Source organism: Salmo salar, chromosome 12 (assembly GCF_965601325.2).
Source record: "Salmo salar chromosome 12, fSalSal1, whole genome shotgun sequence".
NCBI classification, from domain to species: Eukaryota; Metazoa; Chordata; class Actinopteri; order Salmoniformes; family Salmonidae; genus Salmo; species Salmo salar.
The window spans coordinates 96,479,237-96,503,020 of NC_138302.1; the positions used below are offsets into that span (position 1 = coordinate 96,479,237).

General features: G+C 42.7%; 1 protein-coding gene across 2 annotated transcripts in view; it reads right to left on the reverse strand.

The window, feature by feature from the left end:
* Positions 1 to 415: 415 nt before the first annotated feature.
* arhgap9 (Rho GTPase activating protein 9) overlaps positions 416 to 23,784 on the reverse strand; it is a 60,515-nt gene continuing 37,146 nt past the window's right edge. For both annotated transcript variants that reach the window (XM_045691932.2, XM_045691930.2), the window contains 15 exons: positions 15,626 to 15,685; positions 15,125 to 15,283; positions 12,968 to 13,072; positions 12,498 to 12,559; positions 12,268 to 12,355; positions 12,061 to 12,156; positions 11,338 to 11,436; positions 11,110 to 11,227; positions 10,445 to 10,564; positions 8,020 to 8,118; positions 5,306 to 5,383; positions 4,407 to 4,460; positions 3,569 to 3,700; positions 3,162 to 3,267; positions 416 to 1,730 (listed from right to left, as the gene is read on the reverse strand). In XM_045691932.2, the coding sequence (XP_045547888.2) occupies positions 1,538 to 1,730; positions 3,162 to 3,267; positions 3,569 to 3,700; positions 4,407 to 4,460; positions 5,306 to 5,383; positions 8,020 to 8,118; positions 10,445 to 10,564; positions 11,110 to 11,227; positions 11,338 to 11,436; positions 12,061 to 12,156; positions 12,268 to 12,355; positions 12,498 to 12,559; positions 12,968 to 13,072; positions 15,125 to 15,283; positions 15,626 to 15,685 (1,569 nt within the window). In that variant the 3' untranslated portion in view covers positions 416 to 1,537. The remainder of the gene's footprint in view (positions 1,731 to 3,161; positions 3,268 to 3,568; positions 3,701 to 4,406; positions 4,461 to 5,305; positions 5,384 to 8,019; positions 8,119 to 10,444; positions 10,565 to 11,109; positions 11,228 to 11,337; positions 11,437 to 12,060; positions 12,157 to 12,267; positions 12,356 to 12,497; positions 12,560 to 12,967; positions 13,073 to 15,124; positions 15,284 to 15,625; positions 15,686 to 23,784) is intronic.

The following is a 23,784-nucleotide window of genomic DNA, read 5'->3' on the forward strand; positions in this document are numbered from 1 at the left end:
CAACACCTTGTAGAGTCCATGCCCTGATGAATTGAGGATATTCTGAGGGCAAAGGAGGGGTGGGGGGTGCGCAACTCAATATTAGGAAGGTGTTCTTAATGTTTTGTACACTCAGTGTACAGTATATTTATATTCCGGCCTCGGACATTGCTCGTTCTGATATTTCTTAATTAAAATTTTTTTTGTGGGATTTGTGTGTATTGTTTTGTATTGTTAGGTATACTGCACGGTAGGAGCTAGAAACAGAAGCATTTCGCTACACCAGCGATAACATCTGCATAATATGTGTACACGACCAATACAATTAGACTCGAGGTACATAATATTGGCATTCCATTGCGTTGTCATTATAACCAAACTAAAGTCGTTTAAAGTCTGGATTCATTCTCCAGTCATGACACAAAGTCTGACAAGGTTCAAATTTGAAAACTTCACAATAACTTTATTGTAGACAGATAATAGACAATGACACAAAGATGAAACAGCTTGTTGTTGCCGTTGAGTTTGGCGGAGGCGAGTTTGGCTGTAGTTGCTACTATACTACAGCAGGAGATAAGGAAACATACTGTACATTATCCATATTGGCTTTTCCTCCTTTTCCCATGTCTTTGCATGTCTTTCTCCGTGCCGTGGGATGAGGTGAGTTAAGCTGGTGTTGATACCAGGGGGTGTAATGGAGGGTCAATGCAAGTAAATGCAGTTTACCCACCTTTCTTTCTTTTGCCATACAGTGCATTGAAAGTATAGGAAGCGCTAGTTTTTTTCACAGCGACCGGCGATCAGTTTACCCACCTATGTTTTTACCACAAGTTGATACTACAGGGAGGAAGTAAGAAGAGCATGAGGAGAAGCTGGTGTCCTTTCACAGCCTTTCTGGTTCTGTCGGTTCTGGTCTCTGTGTTTGGCTCAGGCTGGGCTGGGTTTGGGTGTTGGAGGATACAGTACCAGAGGGGTTGGGTCCAAAGTTGGTTCAGGTCACTGAGTTGGGTCCTTGGGGCTGGGTGGGTTCTAGGTTCGGTGTTCTGTGTTCTGTGCTGACTGGGTACTTGGGGCTGGGTGGGTTCTAGGTTCGGTGTTCTGTGCTGACTGGGTACTTGGGGCTGGGTGGGTTCTAGGTTCAGTGTTCTGGGCTGGGTGGGTTCTAGGTTCAGTGTTCTGTGCTGACTGGGTACTTGGGGCTGGGTGGGTTCTAGGTTCAGTGTTCTGGGCTGGGTGGGTTCTAGGTTCAGTGTTCTGTGCTGACTGGGTACTTGGGGCTGGGTGGGCTCTAGGTTCGGTGTTCTGTGCTGACTGGGTACTTGGGGCTGAGTGGGTTCTAGGTTCGGTGTTCTGGGCTGACTGGGTACTTGGGGCTGGGTGGGTTCTAGGTTCGGTGTTCTGGGCTGACTGGGTACTTGGGGCTGGGTGGGTTCTAGGTTCAGTGTTCTGTGCTGACTGGGTACTTGGGGCTGGGTGGGTTCTAGGTTCAGTGTTCTGTGCTGACTGGGTACTTGGGGCTGGGTGGGTTCTAGGTTCGGTTTCCTGGGCTAAAGGGATGTCAGAGGGATGTAAAGTTAATGGGTCTGAAGATACGGTCAAACTCATTGAGAATGAGCTCCACGGCCTGGTTCTGGTAGACCATGTTGATGGCCATGTTAACATTGTCCCTCTCCGGACGCATCAGGGTGGGACCGAACACTATGCCGATGTTCTGGGTCGACATCCGGTTAGAGTCAGAATGTTCCATCACCCTGGGGGAGAGAATGAGACAGAAAGAGTGATAGATTACTGCTTGTACAATATGGCTACAGGGTCTTTCTACAGCGGATTAGCCTGACTCTATCTGTGCCATTCCAGTGACCACCAATGACACACAGCTTCATCTCAGTGGTCACTGTTGACAATCTGCTTGTCATTTGAATTATTCTTGTTGATTCACAGAGCAGCAGGACAGTGGTATGTGCGTGGACCACGTGTGTGTGGACACACACACACACACACACACACACACACACACACACACACACACACACACACACACACACACACAGGAATGGGTTAAAGCCACAGCATGAGGCATCCTTTGAAAAATGCCATTCCCACAGAGATCACAGGGGAGGAGGAGAGGAGAGGGGGAGACAGATGAGAGAGAATGAGATGGGCAGAGGGGTAATGAGGGGGAGGAGGAGGGAGGAGGGAAGGGGAGAGGAGGTGAGGAAGAGAGGAGGAGGGAGATGGGTAGATTTATAGAGGAGAGAAGTAGATGGATTGATTTAAGGTGACAGGTGAGAAAATGAGAAGCAGGGAGTAAGAGAGATAGAGACACAGTGACAGACAGACTCATAGGAGACACACACTGGCACAAACATCAGACTCACGAACACAACACAGTCATTATTTTAGACCTGGGGACAGTAACATTTAAGTAGCAGAGCAGTACATGAAATGTGATATTATTTTCGTTAACTTCTGCAAAATCCTAAATCCTTCACTCTTTCAACCTCATTGTCCTCTCTCAAATATAACCCCCAGGTAGCCACAGCACTCGCTCACCAAGACTTCTTCACACTTTTCCTTCACATGTTGGATGACAACTGCTAGGAATGTGGGTACTCCTCCCTCTAGTGGTCAGTGGTATTACATGCTGCATATTATTTTTCTCCAGACAATAAACGCTGATTCTTAAACAACTGATGTACGACTGAAGGACATCCAGAACAATTGAAAGATGGTGAAATGGAATTAGATTGGGGTTAGAGGGGACAGATTTTTGAGGGTACACTGGGTGTTGTGACAGAGGGTTTATTGAGGGTACACTGGGTATTGTGACAGAGGGTTTATTGAGGGTACACTGGGTGTTGTGACAGAGGGTTTATTGAGGGTACACTGGGTATTGTGACAGAGCGTTTATTGAGGGTACACTGGGTGTTGTGACAGAGGGTTTATTGAGGGTACACTGGGTGTTGTGACAGAGGGTTTATTGAGGGTACACTGGGTGTTGTGACAGAGGGTTTATTGAGGGTACACTGGGTGTTGTGACAGAGGGTTTATTGAGGGTACACTGGGTGTTGTGACAGAGGGTTTATTGAGGGTACACTGGGTGTTGTGACAGAGGGTTTATTGAGGGTACACTGGGTATTGTGACAGGGGGGTTTAACCCTTGGAGGTGTGGTGTCTCGTACCGTTTGAGATGGCTGAACATGAACCTCATGGTGTCTTGGTTGGGAGCAGGCATGCTCAGTACCAGCGACTTCAGACGGTCCACTTTATCCAGGTAGTCTGACATCTCTGGAACACACACACACAGTAGGACACACTCGTTACACTCCAGATCAGAATCTTCTAACTCTAGGTAGCTAGGTAGGTAGCTAGGTAGCTAGGTAGGTAGCTAGGTAGGTAGGTAGCTTTAGGTAGCTAGGTAGGTAGGTAGCTAGTAGCTAGTTGGGTAGGTAGGCAGTTAGTTAGTTAGTTAGTTAGTTAGTTAGTTAGTTAGTTAGTTAGTTAGTTAGTTAGTTAGTTAGTTAGTTAGTTAGTTAGTTAGTTAGGTAGTTAGGGGGATAGGTAGGTAATAGAAAGGGTCTATACTCACTGACGGTCTCTAAGATATCTGTGAAGAAGCAGTAAGGAACCAGGGGTTCAGGAAGCTCTCTGAAGAACAGCTTCAGGGCTCCTGTGATGACATGGATGTCCTCCCACTCACTCTGTTCCAGGTTGAACTTCTCTATTGGTGGAGGGAGAGAGGGGTGGAGGGAGGAAGGAAGGAAGGAAGGAAGGAAGGAAGGAAGGAAGGAAGGAAGGAAGGAAGGAAGGAAGGAAGGAAGGAAGGAAGGAAGGAAGGAAGGAAGGAAGGAAGGAAGGGACATGTGTGAATTTTACTGTTAAAAACTCCCTCAGTACTTTGATTGACAGGTCGGCCGGCAGGCTGGCAGGCTGGTAGCTGTAGCAGCAAGAAACTGGCTGTGAAAGTGAAGCGATGGTCGGAGGGCAGAGAGAAAGGCAAACACAATACAACCCTCCTGAACAATGTTTCTCAAAGTGCCACAGATACATCTGTACACTCAATAACGGTGGTTCTTCAAGAGAGTGATTTAAGGTTCTATCTACTGTCCAAATTATTATCACAAAACATTGGTCAGGTGAGCTGGGCTAAGGTGTTCCACAAAACACACGCTGCAGTACCCTGTTTCTACCACTGGGTGACACCAATGGACCGTGTAAAAGCACATATAGGTGCTTGAATATATAGTTTACTCAAACAGAAATATTTGATGCAAAGACAACACAATAGACACATGGAAAATATCAAGACAAACAAACGTGTGCTTTTGCATGTATGGAGTGAGTACAGTGCACACAGATATGCAGATAGGCATTTGGATGAAAACTGTGAGCCATCTTGGCTCGACAGTCTCCATCTGTCTGTCTACCTTGCATCAACTCCGCAGGGAACATATAACGTCCGTCTGTAGTCACCGCTCGCTCTGCAAAAAAACAACCAACAGTCATTTAGCCTACAAGGTCAAGCAGATCGGAATCAGGTTATTCTCGTTCAGAGTGGAATCCTAAATCATGTCCATTATAAAGCACTCTGGGCTTAAAACAATTAGATGTGTATTGTAGGATGCTTTTCAGAACATACCCTCTCCCTCCCTCCCCCCTCCCTCCCTTCACCCCTTCACCCCTCCTCTCCCTCCCTCCCTCCCTTCACCCCTCCTCCCCCCTCCCTCCCTCCCTCCCTCCACCCCTTCACCCCTCCTCCCCCCTCCCTCTCTTCCTCCCTCCTCCCTCTCTTCACCCCTTCAGCCCTGCTCCCTCTCTTCATCCGTTCAGCCCTCTCTTCCTCCCGCCTCACTCCTCCATCTCCTTATACCTTCCTCCCTCCTCCCTCTCTTTCTCCCTTCCTCCCTCCTCCCTCCTCCCTCTCTTCCTACCTCCCTCCCTCTTCCCTCTCTTCCTCCCTCCTCCCTCTCTTCCTACCTCCCTCCCTTCTCCCTCTCTTCCTCCTCCCTCTCTTCAACCCTCCCCCTCCTCCCTCTCTTCCTCCCTCCTCCTCCCCTCTTCAACCCTCCCTCCATCCTCCCTCTCTACCTCCCTCCTCCTCCCCTCTTCAACCCTCCCTCCTCCTCCCCTCTTCATACCTCCCTCCCTCCTCCCTCTCTCCCTCTCTTCATACCTCCCTCCCTCCTCCCTCTCTCCCTCTCTTCATACCTCCCTCCCTCCTCCCTCTCTCCCTCTCTTCAACCCTCCCTCCATCCTCCCTCTCTTCCTACCTCCCTCCCTCCTCCCTCTCTCCCTCTCTTCATTCCTCCCGTACTCCCTCCCTCACCATGGTTGACTAGGAAGCGTAGTTTCTGGATGACCGCCAGGTTCCCACTCACTCTGTAGATACCGTCTGTCTCCAGACCTGAATAACAACACACAGGTAGGACATGTAACCCTGACAACAACACACCGGTACAACATGTAACCCTGACAACAACACACCGGTACAACATGTAACCCTGGCAACAACACACCGGTACAACATGTAACCCTGACAACAACACACCGGTACAACATGTAACCCTGACAACAACACACCGGTACAACATGTAACCCTGACAACAACACACCGGTACAACATGTAACCCTGACAACAACACACCGGTACAACATGTAACCCTGGCAACAACACACCGGTACAACATGTAACCCTGACAACAACACACCGGTACAACATGTAACCCTGACAACAACACACCGGTACAACATGTAACCCTGACAACAACACACCGGTACAACATGTAACCCTGACAACAACACACCGGTACAACATGTAACCCTGACAACAACACACCGGTACAACATGTAACCCTGGCAACAACACACCGGTACAACATGTAACCCTGACAACAACACACCGGTACAACATGTAACCCTGACAACAACACACCGGTACAACATGTAACCCTGACAACAACACACCGGTACAACACGTAACCCTGACAACAACACACCGGTACAACATATAACCCTGACAACAACACACCAGTACAACACGTAACCCAGACAACAACATACCGGTACAACACGTAACCCTGACAACAACACACCGGTACAACACGTAACCCTGACAACAACACACCGGTACAACACGTAACCCTGACAACAACACACCGGTACAACACGTAACCCTGACAACAATACACCGGTACAACACGTAATCCTGACAACAACACACCGGTACAACACGTAACCCTGACAACAACACACCGGTACAACATGTAACCCTGACAACAACACACCGGTACAACATGTAACCCTGACAACAACACACCGGTACAACATGTAACCCTGACAACAACACACCGGTATAACATTTTTTTACATTTACATTTTAGTCATTTAGCAGACGCTCTTATCCAGAGCGACTTACAGTAGTGAATGCATACATTTCATTAAAAAAAATTCCTGTGCTGGCCCCCCGTGGGAATCGAATCCACAACCCTGGCGTTGCAAACACCATGCTCTACCAACTGAGCTACAGGTATAACATGTAACCCTGACAACAACACACCGGTACAACATGTAACCCTGACAACAACACACCGGTACAACACGTAACCCTGACAACAACACACCGGTACAACACGTAACCCTGACAACAACACACCGGTACAACACGTAACCCTGACAACAACACACCGGTACAACACGTAACCCTGGCAATAACACACCGGTACAACACGTAACCCTGACAACAACACACCGGTACAACACGTAACCCTGGCAACAACACACCGGTACAACACGTAACCCTGGCAACAACACACCGGTACAACACGTAACCCTGACAACAACACACCGGTACAACCCGTAACCCTGACAACAACACACCGGTACAACATGTAACCCTGACAACAACACACCGGTACAACACGTAACCCTGACAACAACACACCGGTACAACATGTAACCCTGACAACAACACACCGGTATAACATTTTTTTACATTTACATTTTAGTCATTTAGCAGACGCTCTTATCCAGAGCGACTTACAGTAGTGAATGCATACATTTCATACATTTTTTTTCCTGTGCTGGCCCCCCGTGGGAATCGAACCCACAACCCTGGCGTTGCAAACACCATGCTCTACCAACTGAGCTACAGGTATAACATGTAACCCTGGCAACAACACACCGGTACAACATGTAACCCTGACAACAACACACCGGTACAACATGTAACCCTGACAACAACACACCGGTACAACACGTAACCCTGACAACAACACACCGGTACAACACGTAACCCTGACAACAACACACCGGTACAACACGTAACCCTGACAACAACACACCGGTACAACACGTAACCCTGACAACAACACACCGGTACAACACGTAACCCTGACAACAATACACCGGTACAACACGTAATCCTGACAACAACACACCGGTACAACACGTAACCCTGACAACAACACACCGGTACAACACGTAACCCTGACAACAACACACCGGTACAACACGTAACCCTGGCAATAACACACCGGTACAACACGTAACCCTGACAACAACACACCGGTACAACACGTAACCCTGACAACAACACACCGGTACAACACGTAACCCTGACAACAACACACCGGTACAACCCGTAACCCTGACAACAACACACCGGTACAACATGTAACCCTGACAACAACACACCGGTACAACACGTAACCCTGACAACAACACACCGGTACAACACGTAACCCTGACAACAACACACCGGTACAACATGTAACCCTGACAACAACACACCGGTACAACATGTAACCCTGACAACAACACACCGGTACTCCGTGTAACCTTGGCAACAACCACAGATGGTTAAAATACTTAAAACCCATAAAATCCTTATTAATTATAAACCAGTTCAATGTGATATAAATGTACAGTAAACAATCTCCTCTCTTCCACAAAATATTTCTTTACCGACTGCCAAACTGTACCCACAGGGGAGTGAGTGGCAGAGGCTGTACTGTACCCATTGTTTTATGTCTATGGCTGTACCTCTCCTCTCCACAGCCTCAGTGCAGAGCCTGACGAAACGAGGCACATTGTTCTTCTCTCTCTCACACAGCATCTCTAGATGACAGCCAAACACCTGGTCTGTAAATGACAACAACAGCAGCATGTTTAAGAAGCGATTCACAGTCAACACCACAGAAATGTGATCCGAGGTCATGAGAGACACGGACATATTCATAGATACGACACTACTTCCTTATTATTCAATGAAAACAAACACCACAGAAATGTCAAGGAACTGAATCGATCCCCAGTTCCATGGAATTGAGCTGCTACTACTCTAAGAGGGTTGTGGCAGCTCAATGGATGGAAAGTGGTGTTGAGGGAAAAACATGCACATTATAAAATCCATGTTCACAAACAAGTGTGCGGTTAAAATTGGCAAAAAACACATTTCTTTCCACTGGGCTGTGGGGTGAGACAGGGATGCAGCTTAAGCCCCACCCTCTTCAACATATATATCATGAATTGGCGAGGGCACTAGAACAGTCTGCAGCACCCGGCCTCACCCTACTGGAATCTGAAGTCAAATGTCTACTGTTTGCTGATGATCTGGTGCTTCTGTCACCAACCAAGGAGGGCCTACAGCAGCACCTAGATCTTCTGCACAGATTCTGTCAGACCTGGGCCCTGAGAGTTAATCTCAGTAAGACAAAAATATGGTGTTCCAGAAAAGGTCCAGTTCCCAGGACCACGAATACAAATTCCATCTAGACACCGTTGCCCTAGAGCACACAAAAAACTATACATACCTTGGCCTAAACATCAACACCACAGGTAACATCCACAAAAGCTGTGAATGATCTGAGAGACAAGGCAAGAAGGGCCTTCCATGCCATCAAAAGGAACATAAAATTCGACATACCAATTAGGATCTGGCAAAAAATACTTGAATCATTATAGAACCTTTGTGGTTGTGAGGTCTGGGTTCCGCTCACCAACCAAGAATTCACAAAATGGGACAAACACCAAATTGAGGCTCTGCATGCAGAATTCTGCAAAACTATCCTGTGTACAACGTAAAACACCAAATAATGCATGCAGAGCAGAATTAGGCCGATACCCGCTATGATCAAAATCCAGAAAAGAGCCGTTAAATTCTACAACCATCTAAAAGGAAGCGATTCCCAAACCTTCCATAACAAAGCCATCACCTACAGAGATGAACCTGGAGAAGAGTCCACTAAGCAAGCTGGTCCTGGGGCTCTGTTCACAAACACAAACAGACCACACAGAGCCCCAGGACAGCAACACAATTAGACCCAACAAAATCATGAGAAAACAAAAAGATAATTACTTGACACATTGGAAAGAATTTACATAAAAGCAGCAAACTAGAATGCTATTTGGCCCTAAACCAAGAGTACACAGTGGCAGAACACCTGACCACTGTGACTGACCCAAAGGAAGTCTTTGACTATGTACAGACTCAGTGAGCATAGCCTTGCTATTGAGAAAGACCGCCAAAGGCAGACCTGGCTCTCAAGAGATGACAGGCTATGTGCATACCGCCCACAAAATGAGGTGGAAACTGAAAAAAATGTGTGACCTGTTACCACAAGTAAAGGTCAACCAGTGAAGAACAAACACCATTGTAAATACAACCCATATTTATGTTTATTTAATTTCCCTTTTGTACTTTAACTATTTGCACATCGTTACAACACTGTATATAGACATAATATGACATTTTAAATGTCTTTATCCCTTTGGAACTTGTGTAATTTTTTTGGTTATTTCACTTTTGTTTATTATCTATTTCAATTGCTTTGGCAATGTTAACACATGTTTCTCCTGCCATTAAAGCCCCTTAAATTGAATTGAAATTGAATTGAGAAAGAGAGAAATAGACAGAGACAAAGAGAGAGAACGTGAGAGACAGAGAGACAGAGAGAGAGAGACAGAGAGACAGAGAGACAGAGAGAGACAGAGAGAGACAGAGACAGAGAGACAGAGAGACAGAGAGAGACAGAGAGACAGACAGAGAAACAGAGAGACAGAGAGACAGAGACAGACAGAGAAACAGAGAGACAGAGAAACAGAGAGACAGCGAGACAGAGACAGAGAGACAGAGAGACAGAGAGACAGAGAGTCAGAGAGACATAGAGACAGAGAGAGAGACAGAAACAGAGAGAGAGACAGAGACACAGAGAGAGACAGAGACACAGAGAGAGAAAAAACATTTTAAAACATTTTTTTTTAAAACATTTTTGTCATTTAGCAGACGCTCTTATCCAGAGCGACTTACAGTAGTGAATGCATACATTTCATAGAATTTCATAATTTTTTTTTTGCTGGCCCCCCGTGGGAATCGAACCCACAACCCTGGTGTTGCAAACACCATGCTCTACCAACTGAGCTACAGGGAAGGCAGAGAGACAGAGAGACAGAGAGACAGTGATCTCACCCTTGATGAGTCCTTTCTCCTGTAGGATCTGTAGTGGAGGTCTCTTCAGTATGAACTTCTTCAGTCTGCTCCGAACACGCTTCCTCTCTGAGTTCTCCACGTTGGAAGCAGAACGAGGGACTGCACCGGGAGGCAAAGAGGGAGAGAAATAAAGGAGGGAGTGAAGGAGGGAGGGCACCAGGAACAAGAAGTATAACAAAAAAAGATAGACCAACTTTGTCAATTTTAGAGAAAAGTGAAGATAAATAGACCACTGGGAGGAACCACGCCACACCATGCCACGCCACGTCACGCCACACATTACGACTCACATAACGGACGGATGGAGAGACTCACATAACGGACGGATGGAGAGACTCTCGTGATGGATGGATAGAGAGACTCACGTAACGGATGGATGGAGAGACTCACGTGACGGATGGATAGAGAGACTCACGTGACGGATGGATGGTGAGACTCACGTGACGGACGGATGGAGAGACTCACGTGACGGATGGATGGAGAGACTCACGTGACGGATGGATGGAGAGACTCACGTGACGGATGGATGGAGAGACTCACGTGACGGATGGATGGAGAGACTCACGTAACGGATGGATGGAGAGACTCACGTGACGGACGGATGGATGGAGAGACTCACGTAACGGACGGATGGAGAGACTCACGTGATGCTTTATATCCTCCTCGACTGTCCTCTTCGTCTCCACTGTGGTCCAACATCTCCACACTGCCTGCCCTCCTCAGAGAATACAGCAGGACATTGTCCAGGGGATTCTCCCGATCCTATAGAAGAGAAGACAATTTCAACTTGTACCAGACAACCATTTGATGAAAGCCCTGATGAAAGCCCTGATGAAAGCCCTGATGAGTTGGTGTCAGTGTGTGAGACTCACCAGTCTATCGATGACACTGTGGATGGTGTTGAACCACTCTCTGATCAGTGATTCTGTCTCTGACTGCAGAAGGAACTCATTCCCTGTCACCGTCCTCAGCTACCACACAAACAGACAAAGTACTGTGGGTTAGTCCCAAATCACAGACTACTTCACCAGCTACTGTACTACTTCTTACTACTAGTTCTTCAGTCACTTCGGGCTCCCGAGTGGCACAGCGGTCTAAGGCACTGCATCTCAGTGCAAGAGGCATCGCTACATTCCCTGGTTCGAATCCAGGCTGTATCACATCCGGCCGTGATTGGGAGTCCCATAGGGCGGCGCACAATTGGACCAGGTTTGGCCTGGGTAGGCTGTCATAGAAAATAAGTATTTGTTCTTTACTGACTTGCCTAGTTAAATAAAGGATAAATAAAAGAATAATACAATTTGGGAAATTAATTCAAATAATAATTCTGGAAATATAAAATATGCATTGAATTTTAAGGCATGTATTGAATAGACTGAGTTGACATTGAATTGTCTGGAACCCTGGTGCTCATAGAGTCCTGTTACAACACATAGCCTACAGTCAGATACTAAACTTCCTCTCAAGAGGACGTGAGAATGTTTTTTCACAGAAAAACCACCAGAGCAGTTCTTTCTCTCTCAGTGAGACTAAAATGTACACATTTAACTTCCCTAAAACAAAGATTCTTCCCTCCCTCCTGGTGTGTGTCTGACCTTGAAGACGTTCTTCTTGCTGGACAGGTCATTGGTCCACTGCACCACAGCTCCTCTCAGGTCTACACTGCTCTCAGGACGACTGTTGCCTGGTTTCTGGAGACCAATAAGAAAGCAGTCTTGAGACGTTTAAAATAATAATAATAAAAAAATAAAAAAATGTATTTCAACTCCATCTATGATAGTTAAACTCAATGACTATCTTACCCAGCTGGAGGGGGTCTGGGATTTGGGATCCTTGAAGAACACCAGACTGTTCCCGACCAGAACCACCCACGACGGATTCCAGTTCTTCCTAAACACACACACACACACACACACACACACACACACACACACACACACACACACAGGGTGATGTTTACAGTTCCACCACACCTATACAGTGGATACAGGGTATAGAAGATGATATCTCCTTCATATCACGGACAGTCTACCTCAGTTTCCGGCCTCCCTCTGCTATCTTGGTCTTGTTCAGCAGACCTGCTTTTTCCAGCTCCTGAGGATGGAAGCGGTAGGGGAGATTAACTGTTGGTATAGAGGGCTAATTCACTGGCTGCTCTGTCTGATGAGCCACGTTGGTGCCACACAGTAAGTTAAACATTTACAGCAACAACCTAGGGATTGAGTTGGAAATGTCACTAGAACCATGGATGGACAGTGGGACAGGGATTACAGACGGGGGAGACAGCAGAGACAGAGGGACAGATGGGAGACAGCGGAGACAGAGGGACAGATGGGAGACAGCGGAGACAGAGAGACAGAGGAGACAGAGGGACAGATGGGAGACAGCGGAGACAGAGGGACAGATGGGAGACAGCTGAGACAGATGGGAGACAGCGGAGACAGAGGGACAGATGGGAGACAGTGGAGACAGAGAGACAGATGGGAGACAGTGGAGACTCACCGGTGTGGAGCTGTCATTGCTGTCGGGAGAGGTGGCTGGAGAAGGAGACTCCACCACCACAACACTGGTCCCAGGGTAGGAACAGTCTCTGCACTGCTGAGCCAGCTACGAACAACACATGTATGTTAGGTCTGGACAAATATCACATGGATAGATTCTGGTGGACAGATTTTCATGGATAGATTCTCGTGGACAGATTCTCATGGACAGATTCTGGTGGACAGATTCTCGTGGACAGATTCTGGTGGACAGATTCTGGTGGACAGATTCTGGTGGACAGATTCTCATGGACAGATTCTGGTGGACAGATTCTGGTGGACAGATTCTCATGGACAGATTCTGGTGGACAGATTCTCATGGACAGATTCTCATGGACAGATTCTGGTGGACAGATTCTCATGGACAGATTCTGGTGGACAGATTCTGGTGGACAGATTCTCGTGGACAGATTCTCGTGGACAGATTCTCGTGGACAGATTCTGGTGGACAGATTCTCATGGACAGATTCTCATGGACAGATTCTCATGGACAGATTCTCATGGACAGATTCTGGTGGACAGATTCTGGTGGACAGATTCTGGTGGACAGATTCTGGTGGACAGATTCTCATGGACAGATTCTGGTGGACAGATTCTCATGGACAGATTCTGGTGGACAGACTCTCGTGGACAGACTCTCGTGGACAGATTCTGGTGGACAGATTCTGGTGGACAGATTCTGGTGGACAGATTCTGGTGGACAGATTCTGGTGGACAGATTCTCGTGGACAGATTCTGGTGGACAGATTCTGGTGGACAGATTCTGGTGGAGAGATTCTGGTGGACAGATGGAACGGTGAGAATCTGCCAAGGCCCACAGAGAATTATACGATTCCCAGCAGCAGTAATTCCTGGTTTTTGATTTTTGTCATTGATTATTTGGACAAATCAGGATTGGACAAAGGTGGTGCTTTAACTGGTGCTGTGATTTTTAAGCCTGTATGGATGATAAACGGTTTGCACTTGTTCGTTTTTTTCAATTGCATGCATTGGTCCAAACTGAAGTCACATTGTCAAACATCTTCACACAGTCAGCGAAACAGAAGTGTATGTGGACCAAACTGTGAATCATTTTTCATTGTTTTCACACAAAATGCATCCAATGACCACATTCTCCGAAATCCATGAACTCTTTTCTCATTCATACTCCACCACCTGCAAAACTATATATTTGCAGCACATGTTTTCCAATGTTAACACACTGTTTCCAAAACTGTTAGAAACACACTCAAAACAGAATGATGGCAAATGTCGTGCATTTCTGCAGTTACCAGATGGAAACATATAGAACATCTCAGCAGAATATTTCATCATTCCAAACACAGCTGATTGTAATTTCAGCTGTTAGCCTACCCAAGTGTCCTGTTTTAAGTCTCGTTACCAAACAGACAAAAGAGGACAGCTTTGGAATGATTTTGTCTGGAAACATGGATCAAGGAAGGCAGGTTGTTGGGGAAAGGAGAGTGGCAGGGAGAGGGAGAATGCATGGAGGACAAAGGAGAGGAAGACCAAGAGCGGTGGTCTCTGATGAGATGAGGGCCACAATTATTGACCATGTTGTAAACCATGGTCTCTCTCTGAGAGGCCGGTTTAAGGGTGCAACCAAATCTGCAGCGTTCAACAGTTGCATCAATAGTGCGAATATTCCGGCAAAACAACAGGTGAGATGTACATCCTTCAGTGATAATTGAACTACATATTACAGTACAATACAGCATGTTCACATTTTTACATGTACTGACATTTTGAAATATATTGATTGTTTTGTGTTTTTCAGTAGGATCCAAAAGGGAGAGGCAGAACATTATCAGATGCACAGCCACAAAGTCAAAATTGACTCTATCGTAAACATTCATGAAAACAAAAATGTATTTTTTGGGCCATGATAAAGATGTGAATTTAGCGTAATCGAGTGGTTTGGCCTAGAGTTTCTGTTTGTGAGGGAGGAGACGTCACTTCATTCTAACATCATCCCCCCCCCCCAGAAGTAAAACAGGAATTTACTAACTTTCATAAGAGAATTTTACTTCTGGGTAACCGGACAACAATAGGTCTGTGTCATTCTGCTAACATGTGTTCCAGTATTTGTGTGCGTGTGCGTGTGCGTGTGTGTGTGTACCTTGCCATTCTTGGGGAGTATTATGGTTCGTGAGTGGCTGAGCTGCTCTGTCCCATGATGCAGTAGGGCAGAGTGACGTCGCTGGACAACCCCCTGAGACTCTCCTGTTCTGAAAGCTGCGGTGCTGATGGTGTTGGAGGAAACTGCTCTCTGCATGCTCTACAAGGCAGGAAGCACAGAGAGGGGTGCCAAGTCAGCTGCTCTGTGTGTGTCAGTGGAGGCTTCTGAGGGGAGGACAGCTCATAATAATGGGTGGAATGGAGTGAATGGGATGGATTGGATGAAAACATTTTTTTTATACATTCCATTAGCTCCATTTCAGCCATTATTAAAGGATATTATTATTAGAGGATTGCTTCTGATAGCACCATTGGAGACATTTATTTATGTAGATATTATTGTTCTGTTGTATTGTTAAACTTTTAGTTCCTTGTTTTGTTTCAAGGAAGTTACTTCCCCTGCACACATTCCATTCATCTCTACATTCCATTCAAATGTCACCTGACCCAGCTCCCGGTCACTGTCAGCAATCTGCCCACCGTACAGGAAGTCTGAAGAGAGCTGGAACATAGATAAAAAGAAGAGGAAGAATACTTTATTTCCTTACAGTCCACAGTACATTTTGTCTTTTGCTTCACTACAAAGGCAAATTACAGCAAACACTGGCCTAGAATGACCAACACATTACGCAACACTAAAAGGCATGAATAGATTTTCTTTCCAAACATGTCAGTTAATATTAGTATTCATTAGGATCCACATTAGCTGATCCCCATAGTGAAAAGCACAGATAGCTTTATCACAGCTGAAATCTATAACTTCAAGTGTATATTGTTGGAACAAACTGGGACACATGGACGTACTGTACAGTCAGTCATACTAGTCTGTTATCTATAAAATGTGAAGACGCAAGCACTAACGTGAGACTACACTCAGAGAAAAAAGGGTTCCAAAGGGGTTCTTCGGTTGTCCCCATAGGAGAACCCTTTTTTGGTTCCAGGTAGAACCCTTTTTTGGTTCCAGGTAGAACCCTTTTTTGGTTCCAGCTAGAAACCTTTTGGGTTCCAGGTAGAACCCTTTTTTGGTTCCAGCTAGAAACCTTTTGGGTTCCATGTAGAACCCTTTTTTGGTTCCAGCTAGAACCCTTTTGGGTTCCAGCTAGAACCCTTTTTTGGTTCCAGCTAGAACCCTTTTGGGTTCCATGTTGAATCCTCTGTGGAAAGGGTTCTACATGGAAGCAAAAAGTGTTCTTCAAAGGGTTGTTCGAGATTTATGTTATTCTTTAATAACAAACCCCAAAGCAAATCAAGGGGAAGAAAATAGGTTTATTTGAAGAGGACAAATCATACGGGGAGTTACATTTTACATATTTAGCAGACACTCTTATCCAGAGCGACTTACAGTATTGAATACATACATTTCATTTTTTGTACTGGCCCCCCGTGGGAATCGAACCCACAAGCCTGGCGTTGCACACACCATGCTGGCGTTGCAAACACCATGCTCTACCAACTGAGCCGCAGGGAAGACTGTTAGATGGTCATTCTCCCCTTCAGTGATGCTCTCTCAGTGATTCTCTCCAGTCATTCTCTCCACAGAACAAAGGGACAGCATGTAGTTTTATAACCCAGCCCTAGCCTGTCGTTGACCAATTAGAATTCCTTGCAATAAAACTAGCCAATGGCCAAATAACAAGTATCCTATTTCAGAAGACATATTCCTCCCATGTCTCTGGACCATTGATCAATAATTCCCTATTACAGAAAAAACACTATTTCCATTGATCGTTAGTTCTCTATTGACTTATCGTCCTTTTAACCTCTCATCCTCTGTCTCTGCGTTGTGTATTTATCTTCGACATATTCTTACATAGTAACTCTCTGGGAACAGCCCAAAAAACATTTTAGGTTCTAGATAGCACCTTTTTCTACAAGAGTGTTTTAAGCTAACTGAGAAATATACAGTAGCCAGTTCTATCTTACACTCACTCTCACACACACCCACACACACACAAGAAAAAAGACTGAACTTACAGCCACACTGTTCATCAGTAGCCTCTATACCACCCGTATCAGAGTCCAGATCAAAACAAAGCAAAAATATAAAACGGATGTTTCCTTGGTAGTCAATAGGAGAGTCAGTCCACGCCACTGTCCGCTGTAGTGCACCTTCCTGACACACACACACCTTTTCATCTGAGGAACCACAACCCCAAATCCACTTCTGTCTCTCCTTCCCTCTCGCTCTCTCACAGCATAAACTTCTTCTTTCTATATGGAACCTAACACTAACACTATCAGCATGTACCATCCCTCTCACTATGCACAACCAGGAAGCCATGTGAAGGAAGCCTAGAATGAGAGGTGGCATACCAAATGGCACTCTAAGCTCTGGTCAAAAGTAGTGTACTATATAGGGAATAGGGTCTAAAGTAGTGCACTATGTAGGGAATAGGGTCTAAAGTAGTGCACTATATAGGAAATAGGGTCTAAAGTAGTGCACTATGTAGGGAATAGGGTCTAAAGTAGTGCACTATGTAGGGAATAGGGTCTAAAATAGTGCACTATGTAGGGAACAGGGAGCTGTTTGGGACGTACTAAGAGATATTATCATATCAACAATATAACACCACAAACAGTAACAACAAGGACAACAGTATAACACTACTAACAGTAACAACAGTATAACACTACTAACAGTAACAACCGTATAACACTACTGACAGTAACAACAGTATAACACTACTAACAGTAACAACAGTATAACACTACTGACAGTAACAACAGTATAACACTACTGACAGTAACAACAGTATAACATTACTGACAGTAACAACAGTATAATACTACTGACAGTAACAACAGTATAACACTACTAACAGTAACAACAGTATAACACTACTAACAGTAACAACAGTATAACACTACTGACAGTAACAACAGTATAACACTACTAACAGTAACAACAGTATAACACTACTGACAGTAACAACAGTATAACACTACTAACAGTAACAACAGTATAACACTACTGACAGTAACAACAGTATAACACTACTAACAGTAACAACAGTATAACACTACTAACAGTAACAACAGTATAACACTACTGACAGTAACAACAGTATAACACTACTAACAGTAACAACAGTATAACACTACTAACAGTAACAACAGTATAACACTACTAACAGTAACAACAGTATAACACTACTAACAGTAACAACAAGGACAACAGTATAACACTACTAACAGTAACAACAGTATAACACTACTAACAATAACAACAGTATAACACTACTGACAGTAACAACAGTATAACACTACTGACAGTAACAACAGTATAACACTACTAACAGTAACAACAAGGACAACAGTATAACACTACTAACAGTAACAACAGTATAACACTACTAACAGTAACAACAGTATAACACTACTGACAGTAACAACAGTATAACACTATTCAAAAGTAACAACAGTATAACACTACTGACAGTAACAACAGTATAACACTACTAACAGTAACAACAGTATAACACTACTAACAGTAACAACAGTATAACACTACTAACAGTAACAACAGTATAACACTACTAACAGTAACAACAGTATAACACTACTGACAGTAACAACAGTATAACACTACTAACAGTAACAACAGTATAACACTACTAACAGTAACAACAGTATAACACTACTAACAGTAACAACAGTATAACACTACTAACAGTAACAACAGTATAACACTACTGACAGTAACAACAGTATAACACTACTAACAGTAACAACAGTATAACACTACTGACAGTAACAACAAGGACAACAGTATAACACTACTGACAGTAACAACAGTATAACATTACTGACAGTAACAACAGTATAACACTACTGACAGTAACAACAGTATAACACTACTGACAGTAACAACAGTATAACACTACTAACAGTAACAACAAGGACAACAGTATAACACTACTAACAGTAACAACAGTATAACACTACTGACAGTAACAACAGTATAACATTACTGACAGTAACAACAAGGACAACAGTATAACACTACTGACAGTAACAACAGTATAACATTACTGACAGTAACAACAGTATAACACTACTGACAGTAACAACAGTATAACACTACTGACAGTAACAACAGTATAACACTACTAACAGTAACAACAGTATAACACTACTAACAGTAACAACAGTATAACACTACTGACAGTAACAACAGTATAACACTATTCAAAAGTAACAACAGTATAACACTACTGACAGTAACAACAGTATAACACTACTAACAGTAACAACAGTATAACACTACTGACAGTAACAACAGTATAACACTACTAACAGTAACAACAGTATAACACTACTAACAGTAACAACAGTATAACACTACTAACAGTAACAACAGTATAACACTACTAACAGTAACAACAGTATAACACTACTAACAGTAACAACAGTATAACATTACTGACAGTAACAACAAGGACAACAGTATAACACTACTGACAGTAACAACAGTATAACATTACTGACAGTAACAACAGTATAACACTACTGACAGTAACAACAGTATAACACTACTGACAGTAACAACAGTATAACACTACTAACAGTAACAACAAGGACAACAGTATAACACTACTGACAGTAACAACAGTATAACACTACTAACAGTAACAACAGTATAACACTACTAACAGTAACAACAGTATAACACTACTAACAGTAACAACAGTATAACACTACTGACAGTAACAACAGAATAACACTACTAACAGTAACAACAGTATAACACTACTGACAGTAACAACAGTATAACACTACTGACAGTAACAACAGTATAACACTACTAACAGTAACAACAGTATAACACTACTAACAGTAACAACAGTATAACACTACTAACAGTAACAACAGTATAACACTACTAACAGTAACAACAGTATAACACTACTGACAGTAACAACAGTATAACACTACTAACAGTAACAACAGTATAACACTACTAACAGTAACAACAGTATAACACTACTAACAGTAACAACAGTATAACACTACTAACAGTAACAACAGTATAACACTACTAACAGTAACAACAGTATAACACTACTAACAGTAACAACAGTATAACACTACTGACAGTAACAACAGTATAACACTACTAACAGTAACAACAGTATAACACTACTAACAGTAACAACAGTATAACACTACTAACAGTAACAACAAGGACAACAGTATAACACTACTAACAGTAACAACAGTATAACACTACTGACAGTAACAACAGTATAACACTACTAACAGTAACAACAGTATAACACTACTAACAGTAACAACAGTATAACACTACTGACAGTAACAACAGTATAACACTATTCAAAAGTAACAACAGTATAACACTACTGACAGTAACAACAGTATAACACTACTAACAGTAACAACAGTATAACACTACTAACAGTAACAACAGTATAACACTATTCAAAAGTAACAACAGTATAACACTACTGACAGTAACAACAGTATAACACTACTAACAGTAACAACAGTATAACACTACTAACAGTAACAACAGTATAACACTACTGACAGTAACAACAGTATAACACTACTAACAGTAACAACAGTATAACACTACTGACAGTAACAACAGTATAACACTACTAACAGTAACAACAGTATAACACTACTGACAGTAACAACAGTATAACACTACTGACAGTAACAACAGTATAACACTACTAACAGTAACAACAGTATAACACTACTAACAGTAACAACAGTATAACACTACTAACAGTAACAACAGTATAACACTACTAACAGTAACAACAGTATAACACTACTGACAGTAACAACAGTATAACACTACTGACAGTAACAACAGTATAACACTACTGACAGTAACAACAAGGACAACAGTATAACACTACTGACAGTAACAACAGTATAACACTACTAACAGTAACAACAGTATAACACTACTAACAGTAACAACAGTATAACACTACTAACAGTAACAACAGTATAACATTACTGACAGTAACAACAAGGACAACAGTATAACACTACTGACAGTAACAACAGTATAACATTACTGACAGTAACAACAGTATAACACTACTGACAGTAACAACAGTATAACACTACTGACAGTAACAACAGTATAACACTACTAACAGTAACAACAAGGACAACAGTATAACACTACTGACAGTAACAACAGTATAACACTACTAACAGTAACAACAGTATAACACTACTAACAGTAACAACAGTATAACACTACTAACAGTAACAACAGTATAACACTACTGACAGTAACAACAGAATAACACTACTAACAGTAACAACAGTATAACACTACTGACAGTAACAACAGTATAACACTACTGACAGTAACAACAGTATAACACTACTAACAGTAACAACAGTATAACACTACTAACAGTAACAACAGTATAACACTACTAACAGTAACAACAGTATAACACTACTAACAGTAACAACAGTATAACACTACTGACAGTAACAACAGTATAACACTACTAACAGTAACAACAGTATAACACTACTAACAGTAACAACAGTATAACACTACTAACAGTAACAACAGTATAACACTACTAACAGTAACAACAGTATAACACTACTAACAGTAACAACAGTATAACACTACTAACAGTAACAACAGTATAACACTACTGACAGTAACAACAGTATAACACTACTAACAGTAACAACAGTATAACACTACTAACAGTAACAACAGTATAACACTACTAACAGTAACAACAAGGACAACAGTATAACACTACTAACAGTAACAACAGTATAACACTACTAACAATAACAACAGTATAACACTACTGACAGTAACAACAGTATAACACTACTAACAGTAACAACAGTATAACACTACTAACAGTAACAACAGTATAACACTACTGACAGTAACAACAGTATAACACTATTCAAAAGTAACAACAGTATAACACTACTGACAGTAACAACAGTATAACACTACTAACAGTAACAACAGTATAACACTACTAACAGTAACAACAGTATAACACTATTCAAAAGTAACAACAGTATAACACTACTGACAGTAACAACAGTATAACACTACTAACAGTAACAACAGTATAACACTACTAACAGTAACAACAGTATAACACTACTGACAGTAACAACAGTATAACACTACTAACAGTAACAACAGTATAACACTACTGACAGTAACAACAGTATAACACTACTAACAGTAACAACAGTATAACACTACTAACAGTAACAACAGTATAACACTACTAACAGTAACAACAGTATAACACTACTGACAGTAACAACAGTATAACACTACTGACAGTAACAACAGTATAACACTACTGACAGTAACAACAGTATAACACTACTAACAGTAACAACAAGGACAACAGTATAACACTACTGACAGTAACAACAGTATAACACTACTAACAGTAACAACAGTATAACACTACTAACAGTAACAACAGTATAACACTACTAACAGTAACAACAGTATAACACTACTAACAGTAACAACAGTATAACACTACTAACAGTAACAACAGTATAACACTACTAACAGTAACAACAGTATAACACTACTAACAGTAACAACAGTATAACACTACTGACAGTAACAACAGTATAACACTACTAACAGTAACAACAGTATAACACTACTGACAGTAACAACAGTATAACACTACTAACAGTAACAACAGTATAACACTACTAACAGTAACAACAGTATAACACTACTAACAGTAACAACAGTATAACACTACTAACAGTAACAACAGTATAACACTACTAACAGTAACAAGGACAACAGTATTATTATCTACAGAGACTTATTTTAATTCCTTGACTGCTCTTATCGTTGTAGTTACCATGGTGACACTAGCACTATAGGTCAGTCGGGGTGGAAGTTGAATGAAGCCCAGACACAATCTCTACTTTACAACACTGTGTGGTTATTCCTGTAAGTACTCTGTAACAATTGTTGTAATTGCTCATTGTTACACTGTACAACCCACAGTTCCTATTCGCCTGGCACAATGTAGAATGGACAGGCATAAGCGGTATGGATTTAGCTCCAGCTTGCCCTCTGATAAAGTTGGTAGAATTTTAACTATCCAACACTATCAGATCTCTACAAGCACTAACGTGTCAGGGCTTGTTTCTGGGCAGTGCCAAAGCATTACCGTGACAACTTGTGAAGTCTTGGTGTCCATAAAGCTCTGGTTCAGTGTCTGGGTAGCTTTCCCTGTCTACGTTAGAATCAACACGCATAAACTTTTTAAAATTATTATTTTGTTTTATTTTACCTTTATTTAATTAGGCAAGTCAGTTAAGAACAAATTCTTATTTTCAATGACGGCCCAGGAACAGGAGAGATTAAGAGCAGTCCACAGACTGTTTAGGAAGTAAGGAAGCAAATATCTGAATAGATTATTTTATGTGTAGGCTACATCTCACCTGTTTTATTAGTTTATGGCCACGAGGTTGACAACATTAGTGACACAATCACATTACAACACTTCATTAAGTCCTTCATTAAGTCCCGTCCCCCCCCCCCCCTTGTGGGGGGAAAAAAGGCTGTAGGTGGAC